The sequence below is a fragment of the Microcaecilia unicolor genome, chromosome 5 (assembly GCF_901765095.1).
Source record: "Microcaecilia unicolor chromosome 5, aMicUni1.1, whole genome shotgun sequence".
Classification (NCBI taxonomy): Eukaryota; Metazoa; Chordata; class Amphibia; order Gymnophiona; family Siphonopidae; genus Microcaecilia; species Microcaecilia unicolor.
In genome coordinates, this window is record NC_044035.1 from 144,035,409 (window position 1) to 144,060,031 (window position 24,623).

Consider the following 24,623-nt stretch of genomic DNA (forward strand, 5'->3'; position numbering starts at 1 on the left):
ACAGTTTGCTGTTATCTTTGTGCAGGCTCAGTGGGAAGAAGGTAATTCTTTTCAGTGACCAGACTCTCGGTCTTTATGGTTTGTAAATTTAGAATACAATGATGAACCTGGCCCTCGTGTTTCATTAAAAGCTGATCCTGCATTTTTTCAGTCTCGAATACTATGGGGGCGTGTCACAAAGGAAGCCACTCTTCTTGATGTATTTTTATACAGAACTTAACCATAAGGTGGAATCAGAAACTTAATAAAAGATTATAGTAAGTGATTCCCATGAGCCGTTCTGGGGCCATGAGGGAGAAAGCATTCTCGGCACTAGATTGGAACCAAAGTGTAGAAGAGATATAAGAATCCCTTGCCAATGCAAAGGCACACATTGGGGGCAGTTTTATGTGGTGCCTTCTTTTTATACAGGTGAAATTTAATGTGGAGAATTGCAAAGTGATGCACATTGGGAAGAACAATCCAAATCATAGTTACCCAAAGCTAGGATCCACCTTGAGGGTCAGAACAAGAAAAGATCTAAGTGTCATTGTAGATAATGTGCTGAAATCTTCTGCCCAGTGTGTGGCAGCGGGCAAAAAAGCCAAACAGAATTCTAGGAATTATTAGGAGAGGGCATGGGGTGGGTGGGGATGGGACTCGATATACTGCCTTTCTGTAGTTAAAAATAAAAGCAATTTACGTATTATATCAGGTACTTATTTTGCACCTGGGGCAGAGTCACAAGGACTTGATATACCACCCTTCTGTGGTTACAGTAACAGCAGTTTACATATTATATACAGGTACTTATTTGTACCTTGGCAGAGTCACAAGGAGCCACAGTGGGAATCGAACCCAGTTCCCTAGGTTCTCAGGCAACTGCACTAACCATTAGGCTACGCCTCCACATGTGGATGCAAAATAAGACCAAAAATATTATAATGCCTCTGTATCACTGCATGGTGCAACCTCACCTTGAGTATAGTGTTCAGTTCTGGTCACCATATTTAAAACAAACAAACAAACAAAAAAAAAGAAAGATACAGTGGAATTAGAAAAGGCTCAAAGAAGAGCGACCAGAATGATAGAGGGGATGGAACTGCTCCCATATGAGGAAAGGCTAAAGAGGTTAGGGCTCTTCGGCTTGGAAAAGAGACGGCTTGGGGGGGGTGGGGTGTATGATTGAGGTCTACAAAATCCTTAGTGTTGTAGAATGACGAAGTGAATCAATGTTATTTTCTCTTTCAAAACGTACAAAGACCAGGAGACACTCAATGAAATTACATGGAAATATTTTTAAAACAAATAGGAAATAACTATTCTTTGAGTGAAAAAAATATTTCCTCCTATTTGTTTTAAAAATATTTCCATGTAATTTAATTGAGTGTCTCTGGAACTCGCTGTTGCAGGGTGTGTACAGTGGTTAGCATATCTGGGTTTAAAAAGGTTTGAAGAAGTTCCTGGAGGAAAGTCAATAGTCTGTTATTGAGATAGACATGGGGGAAGCCACTGCTTGGCCTGGGATTGGTAGCATGGAATGGTGCTACTATTTGGGTTTCTGCCAGGTACTTGTGACCTGGATTGGCCACTGTTGGAAACGATACTGGGCTAGATGGACCTTCAGTCTGTCCCAGTATGACTATTCTTATGCTCATGTTGTGAGAACCTATTCTATATGTAAATGATGATGTAGGAAAGGGTATATATAATTTTGGGGAATTGCATTAACCTGTACTGTATAATACTTAAGGCATTTGCTCAGAACACATTCTCAGGTATAAATAAAGTTTATTTTAAATACAGGTAATGCAATTATGATTTTAGAAGGCAATTTAGGGATTTTTACACAAGGGAAATGTAGATGGTCTTTCTTCTCTTAAATCCAGCCTTTTTGATTACTGTCAGTATGCAGACTCTGTTCTTTGGAGAATGGTGGTGATTACTTTCCAGTATTGACGCTGCCGGTTCTATTGTTACACTGGTTGACCATTAATAGTCCTGTTATTCCAGGCTATCAATTGTCTTCAGGAGGATGGGTAAAGGTAAGAACTCCCATGTGTAATACAAAAGGCAGTCCAGGAAAGTGGGGTGGACCAAAAAATCTCAACAGCCAAAGGTCAGTAGAAGCAACTTCATTCAGCATTTTGATGGGCTTTACGGCATCCGACTGGTTTTCACTGTTCCATAGCTGCTTATCTTTACAAGATATATTACTCTGCACCCATTTTTTTTTTGTGATTTCCAACTGTAAGTGTTTGACCCCTAAAGTAGACGGTTGTTCCGTCGATACACAGCCCCGTGTCACGTCATATACACGTGGGTTGTTGAATAAAGTTGCTTCTCCTGACCTTTGGCTGTTGAGATTTCTTGGTCCACCCCCACTTTCCTGGACTGCCTTCAGAGGGATGGGGTCAATTTCTGGTTCTGAACAAGCTGCATTAGCAAAACATTTTTTTTTAATATATATGTATCTTGTTTTCCAGAAAATTAATCATATCATGCTACATTTAATGGAACCTGGAGCTCCAGCTCCAGATTCTGTCATAGAAGCCCAGCGTAACCTGGTATAGGGCACACTTGGTGTAACTGAGCACGTAAATGTGCAAGGGCATTGGGGTCTCGGCTTAGTCAACTCAGAAGAAATTTCTTTGCTTCCCCCTCCCCCTGCATTGACCGGTACTTCTTTCTTACTTCCCCCCTCCCCTCACTGACCGGCATTGTTCTTCTGCCATTGCTGACTTGGAAACGAGGCCTTGAGCATGTGCAGATGCTCAAGGCCCCACTTCCATGGCAGCAATGGCAGCAGAAGTGAGGAGAGAGCGGTAAGCAGTGCTGGTCAGTGCAGGAAGCAAGAGAAAAATGCCTGTCAGTGGTGGGTGGGCAATGCAGTCTCTGGTGTAGCATTCATTAGAGGGGGGACTGAGGGAGAAAAGTTGCTTGCTGGAGAATGTAAAACAATTCCATTTTGTTAGCAGAATAATGATTTAAGCGGATTCGGCACTGTGCTCCTGATGAGAAAAATATTTGGAAAGATGAGACGGCACGGTGGTAAATATGAAGGTGAAGACTCTGACTCTGAGATAGGGCAGAGGGATTTTAAATGGGAAATGCCAGTAAGAAATGTGTGTGTGTTTACCATAGTAACTACATTTTAGATAATGTGGTCTTTAAATGAATGGTTTTAAAACAAGTGTCTTTTTTGACTGCAGCTGTAACAATTTGCTGTATCACAAATACTTTACAGGCTTGCGTCACTTGGGTTGTTGTAAAGAGGAGCCACTGTTCATAGTGTGAGAGACTTTGTGAAATGAGAAATAGTTTGCAGTGAAATGTGCTTGATGGAGTGAGGTCCTGGTGGAAATGTATTTCTAAGCTCTTTGCCTGGATTTACAAACAAGATTGCATTTTGTAGATTAGTGAGGTTACTCATTTGTGAGCAAGTGCTAATCCCTTTTAGCCTGGCATATATTCAGCTGTTCAGTGGATTACTTCTCAAAGTGGGGGAGAGATTCTGAATTCCTTAACCTGAAATGATTGGCAAGATGTAAGGAAAATGCACAGTCTATGCTGGGACTTCTTCAGGGCTGGAGTAAGGCATAGGCAAGCTAGGCATGTGCATGGGGTCAATCCTGTGAACATATATTGAATTAACCCACTTATACACATTGAGGACTCCTATCATAACACTCTCGTTTTACCTTGTTAACAATATTCTTATCCTAATCAAACAGGTTATATGCATTACCGGATGATCAAGTTCAAGTTCTACTACCCCCAACCAATTACTACTACTGCTTATCATTTGTAAAGCGCTACTGCCCCAAGTTCTCAAATGGCATGACCTCAAAAAGTTCCTTCATTTCAATGAATCCACCAATCTGTTATATTCCCATGCTCTTCGATTCTTAAATCCAGTCAACACCTTTCAACTTTTTGAACTGTCAATATCTTCGCGTGCGTTTCAACAAATCTTTAAAACCGAAACTCTTAAAGATTTGTTGAAACGCATGCGAAGATATTGAGAGTGTTATGATAGGAGGATTCCTCAATGTGTATAAGTGGGTTAATTCAATATATGCTCATAGGATTGAGCCTATTTAGTAAGCAGGAAGGATATATTATATGTTGATAAAGGTTTTTAATAAACTGATTGATAATTGAAAAAGATTTCAGGAGCACAATTAAACAAGTGAGTACTTTAGCAAAGTGCTCTGGTTAAGAATAATATACCCCCCTTTTTTTTTTTTGCTTAACTTAGACGAGGGTTATAAATGTAGCCAGACTTACTTAGCTCTCCTCCAGTTTATCTTTGCCACCGTTCACCTTCCTCTCTTCTCCCTCCCGCATTTCCTTTCATGTCAATTTACAGGCCGACTCAAAAAGACAGGGTGATGGCCTTGCTTGCCCTCTTCATCTTACAGCCTTGTGCTTCAGTGGAGGAGTCTCTGCCTTAGAGATCAGGGGTGTATTCTCCTATAGTATCCCCATGATTTTAGCCTTAGAAAGAGGAGTAAGGGTCCTTGGTCTGTTGTGGAGTTGCTCTTTGGGGGCTTGTGAGGTGGATAAGTGCCAAGAGTGGTGCCTACTGCCCTGCATTGAGCTCTCTCATAGACTGTGAGCACTTCTTTTTATAAAGAACCAAAGAATCAGCATTGAAAGGGTACATATGTAAGTACACATGCGATGTCCGTCAGTTTCACACTCGGGGACGCTTCTTTTCTCCCTCCATCTGCTGGTCTCTCTCCTGCTGCTTGTTGAGTCTATCCCCCCTCCCCCTGTTACCACCTGCTCTTTCTTTCCAGGTTGGCTGTTATGTTCTGCCACATGACCTATGGGCATTGCAGCCAACCTTGAAACTAAGGAAGTTCAAGCTGGGACAGGAAGATGCACATGTAGCCCAAAAGATAACACAATCTCCCTCCCCTTTTATCTGGTGAAACAGTCACAGATAGACAGATATGACCTTCCCATAAGGCATTCTTTTTTTTTTTATCACGTTGTAAATAACATTGTATTAGAAGGCCTGAAAAAAAGGAAAGGAGAGTAGACAGATTTTCTTTTGATCTTAAAAGCCAAATGAAGGAACAAAGGGAGATCAGGAAATTAAGTTCCTCTCTACTAAACAAAACAGATCTCTTTTCATTCTGTTTTCACTTAGTGATACACAGACCAAGCATGACCCAAACCAATGAAATAAAGATATTTTATTTCAAAAGGTCACCCCCCCCCCCCCCCCCCACACACACACACACACACCCTCCTACATATCCCATTGACTGGCTACAGAGTTCTGTTGCATTATGGTTCAGGAACAGGTTGGATCAGCTGCTCTTGCCAGCAGAGAAAGTTGTGGCCCCTATAAACCAGGGCGTTCTGCATACCCATATCTCCAGTGGCCACCAGCAGTCAGATCACGTGCTCTGATTTCCAAATGAGTGGGGAATAAGGTAGTACTGTGGGAATAATCTCCCACTGGCAGAATAGTGAGGCTGAGCGTTTCAGGCACATAAAAGAACTCATCTTTTGCCATTAGAAAAGAACTCATCTTTTGCCCTTAGCTAGCAATCAGATCTGTCACTTAGAGAGACAGGAAGACAGCCCCCTCTGAATCCTCCATGATAGGCTGTTTTACTGTTCTGGGATCTTGCCAGGTACTTTTGACCTGGATTGGCCACTGTTGGAAACGGGATACTGGGCTTGATGGACCTTTGGTTTGTCCCAGTATGGCAATGCTTATGTTCTTAGGCTAAAAATATACCCTTAGAGGTCTAACTGGACATGAAATATGAGTAGCAAAGCGTGGAAAACCTTCGTTTTCTTACAAAGCAGTACACTTTCTTACAACAATTTTAGGACTAAGAATAACTTTGTGTAGTTGCCTAGATCTGTTATCTAGAAAGGGGGTTATAAGTGGGGGAGAGCTATAGAAAGAGAATAATAGCGGAGCAACTAAGTTACCCAGTTCTAGGAGGGAGGCGCCTTGTCCAGTCCTGGTTTTGAACTTTAATCGTATTTGTAGTCCACCATTCTATCCATTTAAAAAAAGTGTGGTGGGTTTCATAGTACACCAGAATGGAGTTCATGGAAAGCCAGGACTAGCCCAAATCTCCCTATTGGAACTGGAGAATTTGGCAGATCTGTCAGAATGAAAAAAACAGTAAGTTAAGAGAGATGGGACTGTGTTGACAGATAAATTATTCCTTGCAAGGATGGAGGTGGGGATGTTCTAAGCATTGCAGTACCTTGTGTTGAGTGAAAGGCAAGGTCTGACGTTTGGCACAGTAGAATCAAATACCTGCAAGTGTGATGGGGGGAGGGGCAGCGAAGTATTTTCTTCTTACCCTTGTGCATGTTGCTGTTTGATTACAAACAGGGCCATCCCTGAAGCAGTTAATCTGTGCTCTTACTTAAGGTGAGAACTATTCAGGAACATTATTAAACACGATAGAACAAAAACACATTGTCTGTGATGCAGGACGGAGATGACGTGGCCTCTGAAGCAGGACTTGCAAAGCCAGCAGTATTTGTGCTTACTCGCTGAATAAAGAGAGTAATGTAGAGCTTTCATTTTGGGATTGGACAACTAAATGTATGTCCTTACGAAGGAATTAGAGTACTTTTCAGCCAGCACTTTGGAAGGTTGTGCAGGTTAGAAAAGCTGCTGAGTGGTTTATTTCAGAGAGCTGCATGACACAGCTCAGCTAACCCAGGCTTTAAACGCCATTGTATCAGCAAGTCTCTTTCCTGTACTATCAGTGTGGTTTGGTTCTCTGGGGCTGGTACTGTACCTTTTGACCCTATCAGTTTGATCCTGGACATAATCAATATAAGTAGTCTGTCAGTTCTGCAGCATGATAATCAGAATGGCAATTGCATCAAAACGCAACCACGCGAAGTTCAGTGACATCGTTTACCTCTGTTGCAAGGGTTCTCAACTTGGTCCTCGGGACACACCTAGCCAGTCAGGTTTTCAGGATATATCCCCAGTGAATATGCATGGAATATATTATCACAACTATGCATTACTTCAAAAATGTTTATTATTAGTTGCAAAATATCCTAAAACACCATAAAATCTGAAATCGCATCATTATAGGGCTGTTTATCCAAACAATCTAAACATATGACACTAATGAACAACACTCATTGAACCACATAGCACACACCCTGTGCTAATCAATGGGGTTAACAAAAGTCCAATCACTAATACTACTAATAGCATTTATATAGCACTACCAGACGCACGCAGCGCTGAACATTTGACATAGAGAGACAGTCCCTGCTCAAAGAGCTTACAATCTAGGTAAAACGGACAGACAAGACATTACGAGCAAGGGAATTACAGGGTAAAGAGGAATAGGGGAGGAGGAGGGCAAATGAGTAGCGGCTAGGAGCCAAAAGCAACAGTGAAAAGGTGAGCCTTCAGCATAGATTTAAAAACAGGTAGAGATGGAGCTAGACGTATGGGTTCAGGAAGGCAGTTCCAGGCATAAGGTGCAGCAAGATAAAAGGAACGGTCTGGAGTTAGCAGTGGAGGAGAAGGGGGACGACAAGAGACATTTGCTCAGAGAGCGGAGTTCACGGGGAGGAATGTAGGGGGAAATGAGAGAGGAGAGGTAACGAGGGGTCATAGAGTGGATGCATTTAAAGGTCAGTAAGAGAAGTTTGAACTGAATACGGAAGCGGATAGGGAGCCAGTGAAGCGACTTGAGAAGTGGGCTAGTGTGGGCATAGCGATTCATGCGGAAAATAAGTCGAGCTGCAGAGTTCTAGACAGATTGGAGAGGAGAAAGGTGATTGAGCGGAAGACCAGTGAGAAGTAAATTGCAATAGTCCAAGAGAGAAGTAACAAGGGTGTGAATAAGGGTTTTGGTGGCGTGTTCAGAAAGGAAGGGGCGAATTTTGCTAATGTTGAAGACAAAGAAGCGACATAATGATGTACTTTATCCCAACGATGTTCCAACAGTCTGTCTTGAAAAATCCACATTGGCTCACACCACGATGGATAAACAGCACTATAATGATGTGATTTCAGATTTTATGATGATTTAGGATATTCTGCAACATATAATATTTTTGAAGTAATGCATAGTTGTGATAATATATTACATGTACTGTATGTTACAACTATATTGGAATATCTTTACCCTTGTTTTGTGAATGTGTTTAACACAGTGAATATGCATGAGAGATTTTTCGTGTTTTGCCTCCATTCTGTGGAAATCTATCTCTTGCATATTCATTACACGTTACAAAAATTGTTAAGGATGGAGCAAAGATTGATATTTGACTGGGGCACAGTGGCCCCGAAAGGGTTAAATAAAGAGGTGGAGTGGGCAGGTTTACTGATGTGAGACGCAGATCCACTAATGAGTTAAATTAGGTTCGACGTTAACATACAGGATATGACGTTGAGAGACGCCTGATCGCCATTTTCTCCCTGTCCCAGCGAGTGTTCCTCCAGGGCCGGTCAGCATGTATAATTAGAATACAGTAATAAGCAAGCTAAAGGTAAGAACATTAAAAGGCAATATACTTAAAAAAATTGATGAAATGTATATAGGATTGTAAGCCCTGGCCTTGTCGTTGTTGTTATAGTCACTACCCCTGAAGACGCATTACAGCGAAACACAGTGTGTAGGGTGTAGCAGGAGTTCGGATTTATACCTCAAGTGGCAGGAAAGAAGGACAGATGACTCGAGAAGGATAAATGGAAGAACAGATAAGATATAAGAACAAATGAACTTTGATGGAACAGGAATTTAAATTAAGTTGGAGAAGGTGGATCTCGCTTTGAATGCTCAATTCAACAAATGAGAATTGAGGAAACATAGTGACGGTGTATAGCCAATTACAAACAGATAAATGGAATCACACAATCTTTGTGATTGAATTTTTGACATTGGAGACATTCGAGGGCTATTATGCTAGTGCAGTTAAGGGGAAGAACGGAATTGTAAAGATGTGCATTTTGAGTTGATATGTTAAAATATTATCAGAAAATCGATGATGTTGATGTAAATTGGAGTTTCCATATCATCAAGCTGATCAATCCATAGACTGGTGGGTTGTGTCCATCTACCAGCAGGTGGAGATAGAGAGCAAACTTTTGCCTCCCTATATGTGGTCATGTGCTGCCGGAAACTCCTCCTGTATGTTCTCTATCTCAGCAGGTGGTGGTCACACACAGCAGCAGCTCTGGCTAGGCCTCCAAGCCTAATTTTTAGGTTTTGTTGAGTGCCTGGGGTTGAGGGCTCTTTTGAGCAAGTGCAAACCTGGTGGTGCCAGGTCCCTCCTTTTCTCCCCCCTCCCGCTGGCTCCGTTAAAAAAAAAAAAAAATTTTTCAACGTCCTTAAAGGCATTTATTTCGACGTTTATTTAAACGTTCATTGCAGCTACTCACTGGGACACCAGTTCGTTACAGCTCGGAGCGGACAGCAGGTAATTTTTACCTTTTTATAGCGGGCAGGGGGTTCCCCGATTCTTCTCCTCGTGGCATATGGCGTCGGAGGGCGAGGGCGCAAAGGGTCGCTCCCCGGATCGCTTGAGCGCTTCTAGAGGGGATGCGGGGGTCTTACAGCCTGATTCGCCCTTGTTGGGTGACAGTTTCGTGACCGATGAATGTCCCGGTCCTTCCTCCGGCGAGGCGGTTTTTCCCGCCATAAACGCCCATCCCCTGCTCCTCGCCTCCGCCATCTTGGCCGGCCACGCGGCTCGGACGGCTTCTTCGTGGGCCGCCCTTGAGGTTGGAGACATTAATGCCATGAACGCCCTTAATTTGGGCGACGGCACAAAAGCGGCTAAAGTTAAGCGCCGTTCTTCCCGCGCGGCTCCTTCGCGGAGTGTCGCGCCGGACGCCATTTTGGATGCGCAGCATGTCTCTCCCCCGCTCTTGCGAGCGCCGGTTGAGGGTGCGTCTAGGGCTGTTGCCCAGGCTGCGGAAGTGCACAGTCTGGGGGGTTTCTCCCCCGAGTTTGTTTTGCTGCTGCATCAGGCTTTCCTCATGCAAAACGCTGCCCCTGCTCCCTCGTCTGGTAAAGAGGTTGAGGTTCCCAGAGGTAAACGCCCTCGGGTTGATTCCCAGGCCTTGGAGGGCTTTGTCTCCTCCGATGTAGATGAGGGCAGCGTGTCTGAGGTCTCCCAACGGTCCTTTGCGGATTCCTTGGAGGAGACGGATCCCCGCTCGGATGGAGCGGATGACCCCTCTGCAGCGCGGCTTTTTAGCCCAGAGGATTTGCCCAACCTGTTGTTACAGGCCATGGACACTTTGAAGATTTCCTCTCCGGAGGACGTCTCTCCCTCAGCCCCTGTTGGCTCTGCCATTATGCTGGGGACGAAGCGCCCGCCTAGAACCTTCCACGTGCATGATGCCATGCACACCTTAATTTCGGCTCAATGGGATGTCCCGGAAGCGAGCCTTAAAGTGGCTAGGGCTATGTCCCGCCTCTATCCTTTGGCTGTGAGTGAACGTGAGGCCTATCTGTGGCCTACCGTGGATTCTTTAATCACTGCGGTGACTAAGAAAACGGCGTTGCCGGTGGAAGGTGGCACGGCCCTAAAGGACGCCCAAGACAGGAGATTGGAGGCGGCCTTAAGGTCGTCCTTTGAGGCGGCTGCTTTAAGTTTGCAGGCCTCAGTTTGCGGCTCCTATGTGGCCAGGGCGTGCCTGACTATGGTGCAGCGGGCTTCCCCCTCGGATCATTCCTTGAGGGCTGATTGGCCGGCCCTGGAATCGGGCTTAGCCTATTTGGCAGACTTGCTGTATGATGTCTTGAGGGCCTCAGCTAAAGGCATGGCTCAGACAATCTCTGCGCGGCGGTGGCTTTGGCTGAAACATTGGTCTGCTGACCACGCCTCTAAATCCCGCCTGGCTAGATTGCCTTTTAAAGGCAAGCTGCTCTTTGGGGTCGAGCTGGACAAAATCGTGACCGATCTCGGCACGTCTAAGGGCAAGAAATTACCAGAGGTCAGGGCTCGGGCTAGTACTCGTCCTGGTACCTCCAGAGGACGGTTGCAGGAAGCCCGTCGGTATCGCCCGGGCAAGTCGGGTTCCTCTGCCCCCTCTTCTTTCAAGAGGAATTTCTCCCCCAAGCAGCATTCCTTTCGCAGAGACCGCCGTCCCGGAGGTGCTTCCTCCGGTCCTCCCCCAGGGTCTCGTACCCAATGACGGGGCCTTGGTCCATGCCCCAGTGCAGATTGGAGGACGGCTGTCCTCGTTTCTGGGCGAGTGGACCACAATAACTTCAGACGCGTGGGTGCTGGAAGTCATCAGAGACGGCTACAAGCTAGAGTTCTGCCGACCCTTAAAAGACGGGTTTGTACTCTCTCCCTGCGAGTCTCCGGTCAAAGCTGTGGCAGTGCAGCAGACCTTGGACAATCTGATCCGCCTGGGCGCGGTCGTTCCTGTGCCAGAAAGTCAGCTTGGCAAGGGACGTTACTCCATTTACTTTGTGGTACCAAAGAAAGGAGGTTCTGTCCGGCCTATCCTCGACCTCAAAGGGGTCAATCGGGCCTTGAAAGTGCGGCACTTTCGCATGGAGACTCTCCGCTCTGTTATAGCGGCAGTGAAGGCAGGAGAGTTCTTGGCTTCCTTGGACATCAAGGAAGCGTACCTGCATATTCCCATCTGGCCTCCTCATCAACGCTTCCTGCGTTTTGCAGTCCTGGGACGACACTTCCAGTTCAGAGCCCTCCCATTCGGGTTGGCTACTGCTCCGCGGACCTTTTCCAAAGTAATGGTGGTCATCGCGGCCTTCCTCCGAAAGGAAGGGATACAAGTCCATCCTTATCTGGACGACTGGTTGATCCGAGCCCCCTCTTATGCAGAGTGCGGCAAAGCTGTGGACCGGGTAGTTGCTCTTTTGAGCTCCCTGGGATGGATCATCAACTGGGAGAAGAGCCAGCTGCGCCCGACTCAGTCCCTGGAGTACCTGGGAGTTCGATTCGACACCCAAGTGGGCAGAGTGTTCCTGCCAGACAATCGGATTGTCAAACTTCAGGCTCAGGTGGACCAGTTCCTGGGAGCCTCTCCTCTTCGGGCTTGGGACTATGTGCAGCTGTTGGGCTCTATGACGGCCACGATGGAAGTAGTGCCCTGGGCCAGTGCTCATATGAGACCACTTCAACACTCCTTGCTGCAGCGCTGGACTCCGATGTCGGAGGATTATGCTGTGCGACTTCCCTTGGACCCAGCAGTGCGCAAGGCGCTGAGCTGGTGGATGCAGACAGACAAATTGTCTGCGGGAATGCCTCTGGTGACCCCAGAGTGGATTGTCACGACGGACGCCTCTTTGTCGGGCTGGGGAGCCCACTGCTTGGGAAGGACAGCGCAGGGGCTCTGGTCTCCTGCAGAGGCAAAGTGGTCTATCAACCTCCTGGAACTCAGAGCCATTCGGTTGGCGCTTTTGGAGTTCATCCCGGTACTGGTGTGGAAGCCTGTACGGGTCCTGTCGGACAATGCCACGGCTGTGGCCTATGTCAACCGCCAGGGAGGTACCAAGAGCGCCCCTCTAGCCAAGGAGGCTATGTATCTTTGCCAGTGGGCGGAAGCGAACCTGGAGCAGCTTTCAGCGGCCCACATTGCCGGAGTCATGAATGTCAAGGCGGACTTTCTCAGTCGCCATACCTTGGAGCCCGGAGAGTGGCAGCTATCTGCTCAGGCGTTCTTGGACATCACGAAGCGCTGGGGCCAGCCGAGCCTAGATCTGATGGCGTCATCGGCCAATTGCCAAGTGCCGCGCTTCTTCAGCAGAGGACGGGACCCTCGATCCCTGGGAGTAGATGCTCTTCTCCAACAGTGGCCGACACAAGAGCTCCTCTATGTGTTCCCGCCCTGGCCCATGTTGGGCAGGGTGCTAGACCGGGTGGCAAAGCATCCCGGCGGGGTAATCCTGGTGGGTCCGGATTGGCCCAGGCGTCCCTGGTATGCGGACTTGATCAGGCTCTCAGTGGACGATCCTCTGCGTCTGCCAGTGGAACAGGGCCTGTTACATCAGGGTCCCGTGGTGATGGAGGATCCCTCCCCCTTTGGTCTTACGGCCTGGCTATTGAGCGGCAGCGTCTGAGGAAGAAGGGCTTCTCAGACAAGGTCATCGCCACTATGCTGAGAGCGAGGAAGCGCTCTACTTCTACTGCTTACGCCAGGGTTTGGCGTATCTTTGCAGCGTGGTGTGAAGCAGGCTCTCTTTCTCCCTTCACTGCTCCAATTTCTTCAGTGTTGGCGTTCCTGCAAGAAGGTCTGGAGAAAGGCCTGTCGCTCAGTTCCCTTAAAGTCCAGGTGGCGGCTCTGGCTTGCTTCAGGGGCCGCCTGAAGGGTGCTTCCCTGGCTTCTCAGCCAGATGTGGTGCGCTTTCTCAAGGGGGTTAATCACCTGCGCCCTCCTCTGCACTCAGTGGTGCCTGCGTGGAATCTCAACCTGGTGCTAAGAGCATTGCAGAAGCCGCCTTTTGAACCCTTGTCGAGGGCATCTCTGAAAGACCTGACGTTGAAAGCAGTCTTTTTGGTGGCTATCACTTCAGCCAGAAGAGTTTCCGAGCTCCAGGCGCTCTCATGTCGAGAGCCTTTTCTGCAGTTCACTGAGGCAGGCGTGTCTATTCGCACAGTGCCTTCCTTTCTGCCCAAGATTGTTTCTCGCTTCCATGTGAATCAGCAGCTCTGTCTCCCTTCCTTTCGTAGGGAGGACTACCCAGAGGAGTACTCTGCTCTTAAATATCTGGATGTGAGACGAGTCATCATCAGATACTTGGAAGTGACCAATGATTTCCGGAAATCGGATCATCTGTTTGTCCTGTTTGCAGGTCCTCGTAAGGGTCTGCAGTCTGCTAAGCCTACAGTGGCAAGATGGGTCAAGGAAGCCATTGCAGCGGCATATGTGGCCGCGGGGAAGGTGCCGCCTATCCAGCTGAAGGCTCACTCCACGAGAGCTCAGGCGGCCTCGATGGCAGAGGCCGGATCCGTCTCCTTGGAAGAGATATGCAAGGCGGCAACTTGGGCTTCGGCTCATACATTCTCCAAGCATTACCGGTTGACTGTGGCTGCACGGGCGGAGGCCCGGTTTGGAGCTTCAGTGTTGAGGTCAGGGATTTCTATGTCCCGCCCTGGGTGAGTACTGCTTCGGTACATCCCACCAGTCTATGGATTGATCAGCTTGATGATATGGAAGGTAAAATTATGTATAATCATACCTGATAATTTTCTTTCCATTAATCATAGCTGATCAATCCATAGCCCCTCCCAGATATCTGTACTGTTTTTATTCTGGTTGCATTTCAGGTTGAAGTTTAGTCTTCAGTTACTTCAGAAAGACTTCGTGTTCAAGTTCTTCCTTCACTTGGATTCTTCAAGAGTTGAGACGAGTTTGTGTTACAGTGAGCTGCTGCATTCCTCTCCCCTCCGTTTTACGGGCTGGATTGAGATTTGAATTCTGCCGGCACTCCCTCCCGCTTCGTGCGGCTGTAGGGCAGCTTTGTACCCCTCCCGCTTCGGCGGTGTTAGGGTCAGTCAGCTCCTCCCGCGGTTGCGGTTGCAGGATAAGCCAGATCCCCCCGCATCGGCGGGTGTGGTGTCCCTCCCCCGCTCCGCGGGGATGAGCTGGACGGATTCCCCTCCCCCACTTGTGTGGGGATGAGCTGGGTTAATTCCCCTCCCCCGTTTCGGCGGTGGTGAGCTGGGCAGAGTGTCCCTTCGTGGGTGTAATTCTCTAAGTGCTGAGTCCTGCGGATGGAGCTTTGATATCGACATACTGAGGAGTTTCCGGCAGCACATGACCATATATAGGGAGGCAAAAGTTTGCTCTCTATCTCCACCTGCTGGTAGATGGACACAACCCACCAGTCTATGGATTGATCAGCTATGATTAATGGAAAGAAAATTATCAGGTATGATTATACATAATTTTACCTTAAGAGCTATTGAGGTTAGAACATTAAGAGAGACAACCGTGTACAACATAGCTGGTAGGAAGGAGTGTGAGTATTGAATTAATGTAGTGAGGTTTGGGCCAGAGAGTTTTAGAGGAATGTCACCGATGTATAAAACTTAATTTTTCTAAAGTATATGTCTAATAAAGAAGTTTGATATTATGTATATTGATAACAGTGATTACTCCAATAAGTAGATAAATATTTGTAGTCAGATTGAAATCAGGGAACTCAGCTAAGATTTAAAGTTTGCATATTCATTGGGGATATCCTGAAAACCTGACTGGGTAGGTGTGTCCCGAGGACTGGGTTGAGAACTCTTGCTATTCGAAACTCAACCACGATGAAACCATTAAATTTTTTTGTTGTGAGAGAGATGCAATGTACTCTTTGGTGGCAACAAATAAAGCGGCTAAAGTTGTTAATGAGCATACATAAGATCTAACAGCAAGGATCAAGAATTTGAGGCTTTTATAGTTGGCACAAAGCCATCTAGACCAGGGATTCTACTACTACTACTAATCATTTCTATAGCGCTACAAGGCATACGCACCGCTGTACACCATACACAAAAAGACAGTCACTGCTGAAAGAGCTTACAATCTAGGTAAGACAGGAGACAGAACAATTAAGGGTAAGGGAATAAAGAGGTGAGGATAAAAGGACAGGACAAGTGAGCAGTGGTTAGGAGTCAAAAGCAGTGGTAAAGAGGTGGGCTTTAAGTTTGGACTGGAAAACGGCCAAAGAGGGGTCTAGATGTACAGGCTCGGGAAGTTTATTCCAGGCGTGAGATGCAGCAAGATAAAAGGAACGGAGTCTGGAATTAGCAATAGAGGAAAAGGGGACAGATAAGAGAGATTTATCAACAGAACGGAGTACCCGAGGGGTGGCGTGGAGAGGTACTGGGGAGCAGCAGAGTGAATGCACTTATAGGTCAATAAGAGAAGTTTGAATTGAATGCGGAAACGGATAGGGAGCCAGTGAAGTGACCTGGATTGGCCACTGTTTGGAACAGGCTACTGGGCTACGGTGATGTGTAATGTGTATATTAACTTCTGTACCAAACCCCTTTTGGAGTTGTTTGGACAGAATTTTGCATTTAGATCTCTCAGTAACCACACACTTCCACATGCTATAGCTTCCTGCGTTAGCTCCTATGTCAGGAAATCTTGCACTGTTGCTTCCTGTGCTCTCTATGTCTGTTCTGAGATATTTATTCTCCCAGATTAATTAAACACTACAGTCAGTGTTGACTTCAAACGTGACTGAAGCATTTTAACTTTAACTGTTCTGAAGTGGAGCAGCTGAGCTTACTTGCCTGGATAGTTTTCTGAATACTGGTGAATTTCAGCGATACCTGGATAACTTTTGTCTCTGCTTTAACTCCACCTCCACACTACCCCAGAACTACCCAGAAAGTGCCGAGGTGATTAGACATGATATTCAGTGGCATTTTCCAGATAAAGCTGCTGAAAATCAGGGATTGGGCCTAGTGCACTCTAGTGATCCAGGTAGTAGATGCTGCTGCCCGGAGAACTGGCTTTGAGTATTAGCCCATTGTTCTGTGACATTACTAGGCATATGTGGTACCATTAAGGTACGGTATGTCTCTGCCCAGAGACTTTATAATGTAACTGGGAAACTTGTTCTTCTGCCGCTGACCTTTCTGGTTATCTGGTGGGACCGTGTGGGAGAGAGGCTTGTATTGGCCCTGCTTGTGCTCTACCTGCTCTTTGAATAAACTAAGGTCTTCAGATTCCAGGGCTGTTAATCCAACATCTGTCACAAGCCTGATCAGAAACAAAATCCTGTAGCCTTTGCTTGTCTGGAGATAATAAAAGGGGGAAACTTTGCTTAGAAACTACCATGAACACTGTAGAGAAGGCCATGAGTTATATTTACCTCTGACAATGATATAGTTTATATGTTGGCTATGCATAAATTTTCATTTCAGATGTGTGTCCCAGTATTAAAAAAAAAAATAAAGCAAGCTTGGCATCGAGTTCTGCCTCCTCAAGCTGGAGGCAGCTTCTGTGAATGGAAACATTTGCACATGAAGCAGCATTTCATTCCCTCTTCTCTGTCCTTCTCTTTTAGACCATCAGAAATTGGAACGTGAAGCCCGGATTTGTCGACTTTTGAAACACCCAAACATTGGTGAGTTTGGGAAGCAGTGTCCTCTGTATCACCTGGTGGGGGTGGGGGGAGATGGCAGGGAAGAAGTTGTCACTTTCCTCTCACAGGCAGATGATCTAAAGCAAACGCCGGTGCTAGGGGCTGTTAGCGCACTAGCGCCGGCGTTTGCTACCGCCCCATGATCAGAGCCTTCAAGCGCGTGAAACAACGCGCTCGAGGGCTCTTAGCGCAAGTAGCTTACAAATGCATGCTAATCAGCGCTTAACGAATTCATCCCCAATGATCAGCGACCAGCGCACCAAAGATTGGGTCGCTGGCCATGACAAACCGTACGCCTACTCCGAGCTGGCGTTAGGGTTTGCAGATCATTGGGGAGGAATGGTGAGCCCTGTCCAGCATGCATTTGCATGCTGGAAGGCCCCCATTCCACTCTACAGCAAACCTGCCAGCGAGGGCAGTTGAGGATGTCCAAAATTTGGACGGTTCTGTGACGGGGCAGTTGAGGACGTCCAAAATTGGATGTTTCTATGAGAAAGACTTCTCATAGAAACATCCAATTTTGGACGTCCTTAACTGCCCATTGCAGAAATGTCCAAAATTTGGATGTCCTCTACTACCCCGTCACAGAAACGTCCAAATTTTGGACGTCCTCAACTGCCCCATCGCTATACCTCCAACACCCCCTTGAAATTTGGCCATCCCTGCAACAGGGCAGTTGAGGACGTCCACCTTCCGATTTAAAGATGGACGTCCTTCTCTTTTCATTGGTCTCCAGCCCAGACCTGTCAAGTGCGGGAGGATTATGCTGAGCGCTGCTTAAATTTGCATGAATTATCTCTGATCACAGGTCTGATAGCACCCCGCGCTGTTCCAGCGCTATTTTAGAGTGCTGTTTGGAACAGCGCGGGGCTTTTGATCATCTGCCTGTCGGTTAATTAGAGAGCTGTTACTTCTCTTTCTTCTAAGTTATTTTTGGGGTTACAGATTAGAAAATAAAATTAATCAGATTTCCACAGCATTGTGAAAACTTTTGAGTACCAAGAATCATTGATGCAAGTATTAGTGAAGCCACAACAACTTTTTAAAAGTATCACTGCCATTGCTATGATGTGGGCCCTGGTGATCTGTTCTGTGATTTGCAGTAAACCAAGTGGTCAAGTGGCACCTTAGAGCATGCATTCGATGACTAGAGATGTGGCTCTGTAGCATAGGCTCCAATAATAATCAATGTTGCATGAGTGTACTCTCCCTCCATATAAACCTAACTCACATTGATATGTGTAACACAGGACAGTAATATAGTGTGATTCGACAGTGCTTCCTTATAGACTTAACTCACATCTAGCTGTGTAACACAGGGACAGAACCATGGTGTGCAACAGTGGTGTAGCCACGGGGCGTGGAGGGCCCACTTTGGGCTCATGCCTCCTCCAAACCTACTGCACCCATTAAAAGGCTGGAGAGGAAGGAAAAACCCCACCAGCCAAAGGAATTTGCCTCTAAGCCACACCTCTCCTCCTCTTGCTGCTGCAGGAAACATGAAGTCAATGTCATAACAAAACTACGTAAGCCACATTGAGCCTGCAAATAGGTGGGAAATGTTGGATACAAATGCAATAAAATAAATAAATAAAATGACTAGCCTTTAAGCCCGTTAAAACGGGCGAGATTTCCAGCTACCCTCCTCGCCACCGCTCCCTCCCCCCTCCGTGCTGGGCCCCCTGCACTTGACAGTGCCTCTCACCTCCGTGTGAAAGCGCTGCAGGCAGCAGCAGATCGGTTCAAAACTCTGCTGCCCGTCTCGTCTTCCGCCAGGGTCGCTTTACTCATACTACCCCTCTCCTCAAGACCCTTCACTGGCTCCCTATCCGTTTTCGCATCCTGTTCAAACTTCTTCTACTAACCTATAAATGTATTCACTCTGCTGCTCCCCAGTATCTCTCCACACTCGTCCTTCCCTACACCCCTTCCTGTGCACTCCGCTCCATGGATAAATCCTTCTTATCTGTTCCCTTCTCCACTACTGCCAACTCCAGACTTAGCGCCTTCTGTCTCGCTGCACCCTACGCCTGGAATAAACTTCCTGAGCCCCTACGTCTTGCCCCATCCTTGGCCACCTTTAAATCTAGACTGAAAGCCCACCTCTTTAACATTGCTTTTGACTCGTAACCACTCGCCTCCACCTACCCTCCTCTCTTCCTTCCCGGTCACATTAATCGATTTGATTTGCTTACTTTATTTATTTTTTGTCTATTAGATTGTAAGCTCTTTGAGCAGGGACTGTCTTTCTTCTATGTTTGTGCAGCGCTGCGTATGCCTTGTAGCGCTATAGAAATGCTAAATAGTAGTAGTAGTAGTAGAGGCGCTGTCAGGTCAGTGCAGGGGGCCCGATACGGAGGTGGGTGGAGGTTGGTGCGCACGATATTCGTTTCCAGGCTCCAGCGGCAGCGTCCGACAGTCCGACTCCGTTTCCCTCTCTGTTCCGCCCTCTGACGTCATCACGTCTTGACGTGAGGGCGGGACAGAGAGGGAAGTCTCTTCTGCGCATTTGCAGGTGAGTCGGTCACTTGCCATTTATATGTTTGATTCTCTTGAGGCTTGCATTATAGTGCAATTATAATTGCTTCAGAATACAGCAGCTAAGTTAGTTTTTAAATTACAGAAGTTTGATCATGTTTCTCCAATTACATTGGCTGTCGATGAATGCTTGGATAGTGTTTTTCTTGTTTTGTATTTAAAATTCTTAATGGACCGGTTCCACCACAGTTAGTGGAGTTAATTTATATTCTTTCGAGTAGGAAGGATTTACATTCAAAAGATCGCCTTACATATTGGGTTTTCCTTCTTGCAGGGGGATATGTCTTAAGAGAATGCAGAATAAGTTCCTTTCCTTACTCAGCAGTTTAATAATCCATTATTCATTAGATAACCACCGATTTATACTTTATTTTATAGAAATTTAAAAGCTTTTTTTTAATTTCAGAAGTATTTGAAAATAGTATAGGTGGATTTTTTACTTTTCTGAATGCAATATTTTTCTGATTAGATTATATGGTTATGTGATTGTTAGCCACACTTGAACCACTTATGGGATTAGACCTGTATGATTGTGATTACAATAATCAGTGACAGACCAACCTATCTGACACAGTTTTCAAACCCTTGCGAGGATGGCTGTTTAAGTTGGATCTAAGCTATCCCCTAGTTTGATATGAAGGTTCAGTCTGATTTGTAGGAGACAGATCTAGTTAATTGTGTTGCAGAATGGTTGATTAACACGCTCCCACTCTGGGCTTTGAAACCTCTGTGTACAGAAAAAAAAAGTTAGTTCATTTTTTTTGAATTTGTAGCTTTTTCTTGGTTCATATCACACTTTTTCTAGTTTAAAAACATAGTACATGGGACATCAACTTTATATACACTAATTCATAGGTTAACATACTTTAAATTGATTTTATATGCAAAAAATAAACAAACTGAATTTGTGCTGATAAATGCAGATCCCTAGGTACATAAAATCATCCATGGAGATGCCCCAGCCTACATGTCAGACCTGATAGACCTACCACCCAGGAATGCTAAAAAATCATCGCGCACATTCCTCAATCTTAATTTCCCCAACTGTAAGGGTCTAAAATCCAAATTAATGCACGCATCAACCTTTTCCTATATGAGCACACAATTCTGGAACGCACTGCCACGCAACCTAAAAATGACTTATGAACTGACCAACTTCCGTAAACTACTAAAGACCCATTTCTTCGACAAGATATACCATGAAGATCAAAACATGTGAAATAATGTTAATAATGCCTTTGTTATATTACTATCATGTATTCCATTACCATGCAAACCAAAATCCTTCTGTAACACCTAAAATCTATTCTCTTCTCATTTCCATTATCCATGATGTATTGTAAGCCGCAAAGAGGTGGGATAATGTGGGTACAAATGCAATAAATAAATAAATAAATACTTCTGTGCTGACATTTGATTCCTCAGTTGCCATGGTCTATTGTTCCACTGAGTTACCACATTCCGTGATATTGAATTATAGATCATTGTACTTTGACTGTATTCTTGTTTATACAGATCTGTTGTGTTCACTTTGAGTCGTTAAGGCCTGCAAAGTGGCCAGATTTTCAGATGTTTTCCTCAAAAGGCAGCATGGTACTTGCCAGCCGCATATGCACTAACAGCTCTGCAGGATCCGAACCTTATGGAAACAGGAAGTTTGTGTTCTAGCTACATGCATGCAGATTCATCAGCATGCATGTAGCTAGGAGGTCCCGTGCTACCTTCAGAGGATGCCATCACTGCTGCCTGCAGGTCTTCACGTGATCTGGTGCAAACCGCAATGCCAACAGAGGAGGGAGTGAAACTGATTGTTGGTAAAAAACCAGCACTTAGGGTGGCTGGTTTTCTGTTCTGCTGGCTTCTCACTGTGAAAACCATCCAGGTCCAGAGTTCTGGTTCTCAAGCAGACTGCATGCTGCAGGCAAGAAAAATTAGGCAGGTTGGAGAGCAGAGGGCTTCTATTATTCGCTGCCACTGAAGTAAAATGCTGTGCCAACTGGCGCCGATTGGAGGGTCAGAAAGAATGGATGGGCCTGAGCCGTGATTGGATGGGCCTGGGCCCACATTCTAGCTACAGCCCTGCCTCAAGTTTTTCTCCTTAATATGGATAAAGTCAACAATGGCTTAGACCTGAAAAGTTGGTGGAAGCTTTTCTGTCTTGGGTTGAGGAAGCTGATCTTATCGAGGAAGTCAGACAGGTTGCGGATCTTTCTCATGCATATTCATTAGGGATATCCTGAAAATCTGGCTGGCTTTGTGGCTTTCAAGGACTAGGAGTTAATGCCACTGATTTATAAGACAACTAGCTATGTGAATGGGCTACCTCAGTGACTCCCAAACCTGGTCTTGGAGGCATTCCAGCCAGTCGGGTTTTCAGGATAACCACAATGAATATTCATAAGAGATTTCAATGAAGTGCATGCAGATCTCCCTCATGAGTATTTATCCTGGGTATCCTAAAAACCTGACTGGCTGGGGTGCGTCCTGGACCAGATTTGGGAACCACTGGGCTACCTCATTGCCTTCGGTCTCCCGAAAGAGTCCTCTCAGTTTTATTTTTTCCTGATTAATTTGCAAATGTCTCTGGCACTACACTAGATAAACATGCTAAGGGGGTCTTTTACTAAGCCGCGGTAGCGTTTTTAGCTAGCAGTAGAAATCAGCTGGTGGTAAACACCATGACACCCATAGAAATATAATGGGCGTTTCTGCATTTACCGTCAGATAAACATACTACCGCTGCATAGTAAAGGACCCCCTAATTTGGAGAAATCTATTACATATTCCATCTCCTGAAGTCCAGTTGCAGCTCACATCATTCCAGTTCAGATAACATTCAGTGTTTGCCACTTTCAACTTAAATTCTCTATCCATTTTAAAGACACTTCTGCCGGATCCATGATAGTCAACAGAAACTTGCGCGCGAGGCCACTTAAGATGTACAACAGCTTTTTTTTCTTCTGTGATTTTGTTTTTCCAAACTAGTTACTTATTTAAAACTTGCGTCATGATGGTAGACCACATGGCAAGATGTCGGGATAAATTATCCCAGTGTGACTAAGTTTAAGTCACAGGTTAATTTAAGTCAAATTGGGATAAATTAAATCAAATCGAGATAAATTAAGTTGTTGGGTTAATTTAAAGATGGGATAAATTAAGTCGTGTTCGGTTACATTTTTTTAATTGGAAGTTTCAACAAAATTTACAAGCAGTAAAATACTTGACTAGAAAATAGGGTAACATAATAGAAATAATTACTAAGAAACAGCATAAAGAAAATATCAAAAAGAGTTATCCACTCATAGCCTCAAATTATAGAGATCCTTCAGAAATATTAACAGAGAGAACCTTAAAAGAAAGGTTATATGAACAAAAAGGGCCTAAGATGGTGACATTTTACAATGCCCGATTTACCTCTTTCTAAACAGGAGAGTCTCCATCAAGCTGAACAGGAAACTTATCAAGAATTAGTTGTCTCGAATCATAGAAAATATATTGTAATTCTGAGCTTTTACCAAATACTTGTGGAAAACGAATAAAAAAATGCACCATTATTTTACTGCATACATGGGTGGAGGGCCAAGAAAGACTTACATTGCTCCTGAGTCTCTCTACCCTTGTCAGGAAAACACCATAATTTTTGACCCATGTGCAGCAATGCAAAACTGAATCATACAAGAATTTAAACATGAAAGACACCAGAAGCCTAGCATAGCATGGGACGGAACTCTACTAAATCTTGAGATGTTTATTAAAATCCAGCTGTATTCAAGCTATTTGGAGAGACGGCTGCTAATCCTGCACTTGATGCTACCTCTGCATACTCTGTGCTTTGTCTGTTTTCAAATGGTAGATAATAAATCTTATTAATAGGGGGTAGAGATTTGCTAGGTTATTTCAGTACTTCAGTCACATACTTCTTAAATAATTCTCTTGGTGACATCGCATTAACCTTAGGAAAGTTCAAAACTCTAAGGTTGCAAGCTCTTAAGTGATTTTCCACTTGCTCCAACTTGTACTGAGTATCTGTAGAGTTCTTAGGGGCTCTTTTACTAAGCCGCGGTAAAAAGTGGCCTGCTAGTTTTGGTGTGAAAATTGGCATGTGCTGAGCCATTTTTCACTGCAGCAGGAAAAAGGTCTTTTTAAAAATGGGGCAGTAAATGGCCGTATGCTAATATTAAAATTAGCTCACAGCTATTTATTGCTTGAGTCCTTACCAACCCCTGTTTAGAAGGCGGTAAGGGCTCAGGCAGTGCGCAGCAGTGTAGCTTTGCTGCCAGTTACCGCCAGGAACACCCCTCATAGTAGAACATAGAAAATTATTTTCTACCACAGGAAACAGCATGCACCAACTTCGGAACTACTGCCGGGCGCCCACGCTACCCCGGCAATAGGGTCAATATTTGCACTACCCGTACAGTAGCCCTACCGCAACTTAGTAAAAGGGCCCTTTAATTAACTACTTGAATCTTCTTATGCTTTTTTACATTCTATCTCCATGATCTCCAAATTTTCTTCTACAGTTGTCTCATCCTTCAAAACCCGTGCAGATATAGTCTCGGCAGATTCTTCCATTTGGTCCATTCTATTATTCTGTTTTTTTGTGGTTTTTTTCAGTGTGGTGAATGCCTTCCATATAGACTTGTCCGTTGGCTTAAGCTCTGGTCACCGTTCCTCTGCTAGGGCCTGATTAACCACTGGAACTTGTAGCTCTGTTGATCTTCCTGGCTTGTCGCACTCCAAAACAAGTCAAGCGGGGATCCCCATCTTAAGCTTGCTCCCAGCTGGCTTCCTGTGATAGGACTCACAAGTGCCTCCTTTGCTAGGAGTTGGCAAATTAAATGCCAGTAGCTGCAGAGACATTCGCGCAGGCAGACTGAGCAAAACACTCTCCTCAAGCCCCCTCGACTCTATCTGAACTGGTACGGCAGTAAGAACCCCTGTGGCTCACTCCTGAAATGTAACATCATATCACAGGATTAAAACTCATCCCAGTTTGGGAGCGCAGGT

At 45.4% G+C, this 24,623-nt stretch overlaps 1 protein-coding gene across 8 annotated transcripts in view; it reads left to right on the forward strand.

Annotated features, from left to right (window-relative positions):
- Window positions 1-24,623, forward strand: part of CAMK2G (calcium/calmodulin dependent protein kinase II gamma) — a 563,068-nt gene that overhangs the window by 185,941 nt on the left and 352,504 nt on the right. For all 8 annotated transcript variants that reach the window (XM_030203383.1, XM_030203382.1, XM_030203385.1 and 5 more), the window contains exon 3: window positions 16,998-17,057. In XM_030203383.1, coding sequence (XP_030059243.1) covers window positions 16,998-17,057 — 60 coding nt within the window. The remainder of the gene's footprint in view (window positions 1-16,997; window positions 17,058-24,623) is intronic.